Source organism: Aulonocara stuartgranti (assembly GCF_965226115.1).
Source record: "Aulonocara stuartgranti genome assembly, chromosome: 7".
Lineage (NCBI taxonomy): Eukaryota > Metazoa > Chordata > Actinopteri > Cichliformes > Cichlidae > Aulonocara > Aulonocara stuartgranti.
This window is the reverse complement of record NC_138945.1, coordinates 59280665-59289920: the sequence shown is the minus strand read 5'-3', so window position 1 is coordinate 59289920 and position 9256 is coordinate 59280665. Positions and strand designations below refer to the sequence as shown.

At 39.6% G+C, this 9256-nt stretch overlaps 1 protein-coding gene across 1 annotated transcript; it reads right to left on the bottom strand.

Annotated features, from left to right (window-relative positions):
* Positions 1-1194: 1194 nt before the first annotated feature.
* dnaja2b (DnaJ heat shock protein family (Hsp40) member A2b) lies at positions 1195-8238 on the bottom strand. The gene is made up of 9 exons (XM_082540661.1): positions 8072-8238; positions 7121-7180; positions 6551-6777; positions 6387-6467; positions 6138-6271; positions 5829-6025; positions 5540-5684; positions 3329-3456; positions 1195-3241 (listed from the first exon to the last, which is right to left on the bottom strand). The coding sequence occupies exons 1-9, from the start codon at positions 8147-8149 to the stop codon at positions 3053-3055; spliced, it is 1239 nt and encodes a 412-aa protein (XP_082396787.1). The 5' UTR covers positions 8150-8238; the 3' UTR covers positions 1195-3052.
* Positions 8239-9256: the final 1018 nt, after the last annotated feature.

Below are 9256 nucleotides of genomic sequence, written 5' to 3'. Positions count from 1 at the left end.
CCGCACAGCCACACCCTATGGCTGATTCCTCTGAAGCTAACCCACATGCAGACGACTTCTGCTATGGGACATGCAAGGACATAACTAATGCTGACAGGGTTGTGACTGAGGTGGAAACAGAGTCCAAGCAGTGGGACATGACAGACCCTGAACTTGATTGCTATAAGGAGCAGAAATACTGTCCAGAAGAAACAGTAAGAGTAGTCTTGACATATTCTGGTTAGATCGGTTCTCATTTAAAACATACAACCAGCTATTTTCCCACCATGTTCCAGGTAGACTATAGCCTGTCAGAGTGTAAGGCAAAGAAGGAAGCTTCTCTGATGGAGAGAGAACGAGTGAGCGAACCGGTGTCTGCAATGGAGAGAGAGAGGACAATGCGCAACCTAGTGGACATGCAAAGAAAAGTTGAACAAAGGCAACAGAGAGACAGAGAGAGGCAACTGCTCAGGGTGAGACAAGGTGTAGAGAGGGACACTGCATGCTCATGACTCAGAAATGAAAGCAGAATTGATGTTACATTGTTAGCATGTCTTTCAGGTTCAGGAGCGCCTGTCAATCATCCAGAACAGAAAGGCAGAGGAAGACCTGCTTGGCCTGAAACACACAGACAGGATAAAGCACCTTACTCAAGATCTACCACTGGTAACTACATATTGAGGAACTGTATACTTAAAAAAACCCTCAAAAACAATGAATTAGCATGCTATCTTATCATCATATTGGCTACTTTTTAGGAAGATAAGAACAAGCAGAAGACTGTTGTGAAAGAGCGTCTGGAGCAACTCAGAAGAGAGCGCTCTTATGTCATGCAGTCTAAAAGAGATAGGTAAATGACACCCTCTTGAATCTGCCAGTCAACACCAAATTAATATTGACCGCATTTATTTCAACACTATTTTTTAATCCTTTAGAAATACCACAGGGTTTAAAGAACTCCTGGGTCCAGTTGCCCTCCAGAGCAGAGACACGGAGGATGCAGAAGACTGAGTCACAACACAATCACAAAAATACCAACAAATGTACGCTTTTCTTATTTTGAATATATTGAGGCACCAATTGTCTAATGTGTTTAGGTTTAATGGTGCAGATTTTCTATCAGCAGTATTTCCTTTTGTTCGGGGTTGTAACAAAACTTATACAGAATGCTCAGAAACCAGTACAGGTTGTACATATGAAAACAGAACAGCTCAATGAACTTGCAGTCATTTATTGTACAGTTTAATCATAATCTCGACAACCATAAGCATCAACAATAATGTAATTTACCAATGACCCTTGTGTACAGACTATCCCGTGGGCTAAATTAAATACACAATGAGTCACAGAGGTGCGTGATAACAGTCTACAGTGGCTCCATTAACTTCTCTTCATCTGAACATAACATTTATTACCATTATGTAAGAAAAAAAGTTGTGGCTAAAGAAAGACACTGCTGTTGACTCTGAATGCACCTGTGGAGTAGGACTGTATTTATTTACAGGTATATGGGGGTGGGACTCTTATAACATGTTGAGGGACAAAGGTTTGGCTAACAAGAATAGGGAGATATGTATAACATAGAGGGTTTGGTGCAGGCTCAGTGGTTTTCCTGCAAGCCAGGAGAACTTCTCAGTCCTGGTGAGAATAAAACTGTCCATGTGGGGAAGATTCTCAGCAAATAAACATTTTTTCTCCTTCCCTAACTTTATATAATATCCACTCGCACTGCAGTCCAATATAAAGCAGGAATACCTACCACCCTAATAAGCCGGAACATTCCACAGCAGCTCCCACACACTGAGCCACTGCATAACACACATACAAGTAGTATACAAGTTTGACCTCCACTCAAATGAACACAAAACTTCAAGTTCAGAGGTCTCAAACACACTAACCCCCCGCTTCAGACATGCAATTGTTTCCATTAATCAACTGAACTTGTCGGCTTCATGTCTGAACATTGATCGTCTCTCTTCAATAATGGCAAGACTGTGAATGTGCATGTGTCTTGAATCAGTAACGACTATAATTTGAAGAGTTGTATATGATGCTTTTTTCCTGATCCAGAAGAGAAATGTTTGTCCCTGGGTGGATGTGTTAGGGGAAGGGTACAGCTCTCCAAGGAGCACCATGCAGTACAAATACAGAACCTGCCCCTTTTTACACTATTGGAGAGAACTAAACATTCGAAAATTTACTTGTCTTCAATTAAAGAACCTTAACTAAAGTGCTATACATCTGCACAGCATAATTTTCTCACTTTAAAGATTAATGAATGTTATCTCTGTCTGAATGTCTGAAAAGGGGCTTATCATTCACACCTACATAGACAAAAACAGCTTACATATGAGAAAAAAACAAAACAAAAAACAAATGTGCCTGGCAGGCAGGTAACTTTAGTCAGGCCTTTAATATGTGTGTGTGGCAGCTAGGAACTGAACAGAACCAGCAAATCCCATTTTCAAAATATGACACGTATAATCAGGTTAGCGCTGATGGGAGCAGGGCACTTTAATAGTGGTGACACACTGAAATCGAAACACCTGTGGTGCCAGATGTTTATGTAATGTCTGGACCCTAGTTTTACACGGGCAAGCTCTTTAGCAAACGGCAGCATGCGCTTGTGTGTAAAAGATTTTAAACTATATTTTTTACAAGACAGTCAACAAAAATTGAATTTTATACATTACCTTTCATTATAGGAAAGACGAGTCTAAACATTTAGGATGAAAACAAAGGGATCTAAATCATGTTAATTCAATAAACCTCTGAAAATGGGGCCACCTTCCTGCTGCTGGCTTTGAAGAGCACTACTGTTCATAAACATAAAATGATCATAACACATCCAGGATCACTGTCTTATGGGCACCATGGAGCTGAACGAAGGGGGGGGAATTTTGTGTGAGACTAAAAAACAAAAAACAAAAAAGAAATTATATATATATATATATTCTCTTTTTCATGTGAGTCTTGAGAGGAGGAAAATGTATGAGTCGCAAATCTTGAATGGTGTTAGCAATGGGACTTTTGTGTTTTTATGCTTCTATGTGTGTGCAAGTCTGTAGTCTTTCTATTGGTGTGCGCACTGCACTCCTGGGCCATGATGACCGCCTTCCTCATCAGAACTATCATTGTAGGCCTCTCTCCTGGCTCCGCTTCCTGAACCTTGACTTCTGTCAAAATCTGTTAGGTCAACTTCCTCGGCATCTGCTGCAATAACGGGAGTCTCCGCACGGGCAGGCAGCAAGCACTCGAGTTCCTGAAAGAAGACAAACATCCATCACGACATTGTATTCACTCTAACATTTTGCGAGTTGTGATTTTTGTTTTCTCTATTGCAACTCACATTCAGCTTTTCAGGGTTAATCCAATTGTTTTCAGGGAACTGGACCTCAAACTTAATGTAAAGATCTCCCTTCTCAAATGGATTTCTGTACTGAGGCATCCCCTCTCCTTTCACCACTCGAATGCAGCCTGCCACAAACACACAAAGGAGAAACGGCACACAGATTCAACAACAATTGTACACTAGAGTGCGAGGTCTATGTGCTCTCCAACAGAGTCTAAATATAAGATGGATCTAGCCACAGTGATATCATCCACTGACATCATCTCTCGCACTGAGCATTATCACAGTTGCTGTGTTAGTGAGGTATTGATCCGACAGTGAAACCAGGGGACACAGTAAACTATAGGGAACCACAAGGTAGGCTTGCCCTAAACCATACTGTGATTTATGGTCCTTTCAAATCTGATAGGTAGGGGTGCAACGATACACAAAATTCACGGTTCGGTTCGATACTTTGGTGTCACGGTTCGATATTTTTTCGATACAAAAAAATGTTCATGCTTTTTTAATTTGTCATTTATTAAAATTATAAATATATATTTGAACTCAAACGTACAGTTTTTTAATTTAATGTTGCTGAAACAACAAAGGGATAAAATAATAAATCTGATCGAGAAATCACTCATCTTTGGAAAAGAGAGTTTATTACAGAGAAATGGCTCTTTCCAAAATAAAAGCTATACTATACGCTTCTTCTGGGCTATATTCTCAGCAGCATATTAAACATATCAGGTCCCCATAAGGAGAATCACGTGCTAACGGCTGTCTAAATGACTCGGGTAAAGTTTGTAGCATGTGTGCTTGTTGTTTTTGTCTGCTTCCACTTGTCTTTGCACTATGGTGATGTCGGCGTAAATGTGCAGTCATATTCATTTTGTTCCCACTAGTGCTGTCAGCGTTAATCTGAAATGACGTTAACGCCACAACACGGCAAATCTCCGTTAATGAGCAAACTGCGCTAACGCAGTAGTTCCCACCCATGTAATTGAGCATTGCGTGGCACATCCGACATACTGTTTTACTTTTGTCCATGACGCGCTTGCCTTCAGGGTCATACTTCACATGAAGACCAAAATAGTTCCAAAGGCCAGATCTGAATGAGGGTGGGGGAGGTTCAATTTGCCATGTTGTAACGAGCTTAGCTTCTGTCTTGCTAGCTTGCGCTGCACTCAGTGGATCTGCGCTCGACAGTGCAGCCTAGGCGGAGTAGTCGAACGCAGATCCACTGAGCTGTCAACACAGACAGCATCGTCAGAAGAAAAGTTGATAAAATAAATTAAAAATTTTGCATTGTTCGATACATATGCGTACCAAACGGAAAGCACTGTATCGAACAGTTCAATATCGATACGAGTATCGTTGCACCCCTACTGATAGGGTCTAATATTTTCACATTTAAAATTTTTTAAAAATAATGAATGGTTAAAAGTAAGATTTGAAACTAGAGACACCAAAAGAAAACCCAAAACAAAACAACTTTATCACAAATTTCATAGCTCAACTTCGCTAATTGGTTGATTTCCTAATATAAACAGGCTTCTTTTTGGGAACAAGTGACGTCGCCCCCTGCTGCCCATTAGACAAAATTAGTTATACTATACATCAGCATTTCGACTTTTCTGACATGGAAGCTACATCTATCTTTTATATACAGCCTGTGGTTTCCATATTTATTCTGAACCTGGAATTTATAATATAATATAATATAAACTATGGTGCAAGTTGTCAAAATTGTCATGCAAACGATATTTTAAGACTTAGATTATACATGTGTCTGTGCTTATCATACATGCTAATGCCACAGTTTTAACTCAAATGCAGTTTTATAGTTACATGTTTATTTAGAAAACTAGTGTTAGATTTTACATTGTTAAGTTTGAAATGTCCCAAAAAAGTATATGTATTCTCAACAACTTGAAACAATGACAGCTTTTTCACAAGACAGTTAATTATATAGCACAACCTTGAGAAATTACCAGAAAATTCTACAACACCAAGGTGACTTGTTAAAACAATCTAATTTTGTTTTCAATTTGGTTCACATTAGATGTTTATATTCTCTCTTTTATGCTGTCCTAAAAATAAATGCTGGCACCAACACTTGCAGTAAAACATAAGTATTCATCCAATAAATTTCCTTCTGTCCAACCAAAAAAGAAAGAATGTCATAACAGAAAAAATAAATTAAAGTAAAGGGAAGATGTTTACCTGGCTCAATGACCTTTCCAGGTGGGTATTTAACAAGCAACTGACGTCCGTCGAGGTGTGTGACTGTGAACTGGAAGCCGCACAGAGCCTCAACCAGGCCGATACGATGAACCATGTGAAGATCGCTGCCATCACGGCGGAAATCCTATTTGAGATATAAAACCCATATTTGTTGCTTAGGTTCATTACATCAAATCGCTTGGATAAATGTAGACTTTATTCATTATCCAAGTTATTCTATTATTAAAAACAGTTTTGTAATCAATAGGAGCTGTCTGTTTTGGGGTACCTCATGTTCTTTCTCTTGCAGCACCAGAACTATATCTCCTGGTTCCATGCCTGGTGCTTGGTCAGCTTCTCCAGTGAATGTGATCTTCTGTCCATGTCTCATGCCTTTGTCCACGTGAACTTCAAGAACCTTAGTCTCCTTACAGACTTTATGACCCTCACACTTTCTGCAGCGGTCCTTTTCATTTATCACTTCACCTGGACAACAACCACACACACAGAATAGAAGACCTCAGAGAGCTGTTTTGCTGCGGTTTGTACATTAACTTTGTTTTTAATGTCAGTTTGCAGGTGTGTGGGGATACATTACCCTCCCCATTGCAATCTGTGCAGACTGACTGCATCTGCTGAACCATTCCTGGGGCCAGCTGTCTAATCATGATTCTCATGCCCCGTCCTCTGCATGCTACACACTTCTGCACAGCTCCTGCCTTACCACCCTGACTAAAAGCCAACAGTAAAGTATCAGCATTATTATCCATTTAGAGCAACTGCAAATCATTCATCAGACAGCCTTAAAACTACAAATCAATATAATTTTAACAAAAAGGAAACTCACCCATTACAGGCACTACACAGCACATTCTTACTGAGCTGCAGTTTTGTGGTTTTACCATTGTACAAGTCTTCAAGAGAAACCCTGTAACAACACGATTTGTAAGTACACATACTGCATTACATATGCACCATCCACTGAAGCATCCATCAAACAACAACACTTACTTCAGCGGGTGTACCATATCATCTCCTCTCCTCCTGCCTCCATTGCGTCCTCTTCCTTGTCCCCCCATGAACCCAAACAGTCCTCCACCAAAAATGTGAGAGAAGATATCCTCCATGCCAGGTCCTCCTCCTCCTCCCTCCCGTAAGCCTTGCTCTCCATAGCGGTCATAAAGCTCCTTTTTTTCTGGGTTTGTCAATACCTCATATGCAAAACTTATTTCTTTAAACTGGAAAATGAACAAAGCACAATCAGACAGGTTGAACTGGTGCATGAAGAAAATAAATTCAGTGCACCTCAACAACAGTTCCCTTTTACAAAGCACAAAGGACTTAAAAGAGGCTTTAAGATTTGAGTCATAGAGAAATAAATATATTTTTAAAAAGCATTCTTCTCTAGTGGAAAGCCTGTGTCACATTTTGTACTCTAATCTGTGCCTAGGAGTAATCCTCAAAGCACTGGGCTATGTGATCATTATAAATGGAGGCGACATCATTTCTGCATGCCCAATTGTTGATCAACTGAGCATCCTTTGGTGCTGTTGCTAACACTACTGTTTTGGTGCATCATACCTTGTCTCCAGCTTCAGGGTTCTTGTCAGGGTGGTACTCTTTGGCCAATTTGCGGTAGGCCTGTAATAAACCAAAAAAAATAAAAAATATCAGCGTGAAGAAAGCTGGGTCACAGACCTAAGCTCATGTGCCTGTAGCAAGACGCTTCAATTAGCTTGCTGTCTAAAACAACAGGATATAGTCAAGATCATGGTTGCATGTAACATGTCAGAAACTCAACAACACTGCTTCCAAATAGTCAGCTTTTGACTTGCCAGCGTTATTTTGAATCCCGATAGACGGAAATACAAGGTCTTTATTACGAGACAAAAATAAGATGAATACACAAGCTGTATAAGTTGTGTTATGTCGGGTTTTGCAGAGGACGCAGCAGTTGTCAAATATGAGCCATTAGCATCTGCTTGATGTTTGAATGGATTTTAAAGGGAATAACGCCTGGACGTTGGCTAATGTAGCTGCACGAATGGTGGCATGAACGTTAGCTTGTGACCATCACACACGTTGTTTATAGCGTTGCCTAACATCAATACTGATAAGCATGATCAAGTATTACACTGGGGTTGGCAGTTTATTAAGCTAAGTGTCTCGTTTAGCGAGTGTTGTTTCGTTACTGAGTTGGTGGAGACTATTTGCTGGAATTTAGCATTAGTAGCCGGCAAGCTATCACACTCGTGTTTACCAGTGTTATCTCTGTTTTCAAAGAGACTAACTTCATCCTTATCACGTATTTAGAAACACTTATAAGCAATCATTTAATGCCAATGTGTCGCTTAAATTATGTTTAAAAGTCCGGTGATGTATCCCGCTGTTATCCAGCTCATTTTACTGGCTAAGCTAGCTAAACATCCATTAGCTTGTTTGTAGGCCACATTTGCTCTGGTGACCTCTCTTCCTCTTTTTTCAATTTTGTTTGAACTCCAAGACATTCATTTCACTGTAGCATTTACGTACCTTTTTAAGTTCATTTTCAGACGCAGACGGCGAAACTCCGAGGATGTCGTACAATTTAGTATCCACAACGCCCGACATGACGCTAACCGGCAACTACAGAGAGACCTTCTCCGGAGGAGGTTCAGCTGTGCGACGATACGCGGATCTACCGGCTGGGACTGTCCGGACTTTTGCCAGAAGCAGCACAGACAAACACCCCATGACAAAAAGATGCTGAAACATGGCACATACTTATTATTCCAAAACAAATACATTTTCGTTTAATTTGTATGATATACGTGTAATTAATGACCGATTTTGTGTGTGTTTACAAAAAAAAAAAATACATTAGGGACTGTGTTAATCTGTTACAAAACATTGTTTAAAGCATGAAAGTCACACTTTCCACATTGGTAATCTGGTTAAAAATATGTCCCAGAAGATACATTTTCCGGACTTATTATATGTTATGGTTATTTTCTTTTAGAACTTTGAGTGTACCATAATACCACCACGCTCAACAGCTCTAAGCCTTGCAGTCTTTATTTAAGCTGAGCCTATCCTTAATAGCTGTTAGGCTGACACAACATAAATGTAATTTTAACAAGATCACTGATCAAATATCAGTCAGTGTGAAGATTTTCCATCCTTTCATGCATTTTCTTCTGCTTTTACTAGACTTAAATCTTAATAACTACAAGTGGCTCTAAGCCTGATAACGTTTTCTTCTTCTTCTTTTAAAAAAGAAGCCAGTAAACAAACAACGAAAGTCCAGACTATATATACAAGAAACCACGAGCAAAAAGAACTTATGGAGCATACTGCACAAAGGAACCGAAAACATGAGCTTTGGCACAGGAATGACTACCTGCACAACACAAGAAGGAAACCATAACACATGCTGACCAAGTACTCTTGCATTTGACACAATGCAGACTATCCCTCTCCTTTCTTCTGTATATTTATCTCATTCTATATGCACACATAAACCAGTCCATGCAATGGTATGATAAATATAAAAGAAACTGAGTTACTAGACAGATTGGTGTGCAGCATATTTCCTCAACCGTGGCTTTTAAATTGCCTTAAGAGCAGAATAAAGAAAGCTTGTATGAGAGTAACTCGTTCATTCATAATAAACTAAAGCAAAACTAAACATTTTTCAGCAATAAAACCTAAACTGAAACAAGCATACTGAAACAAGTG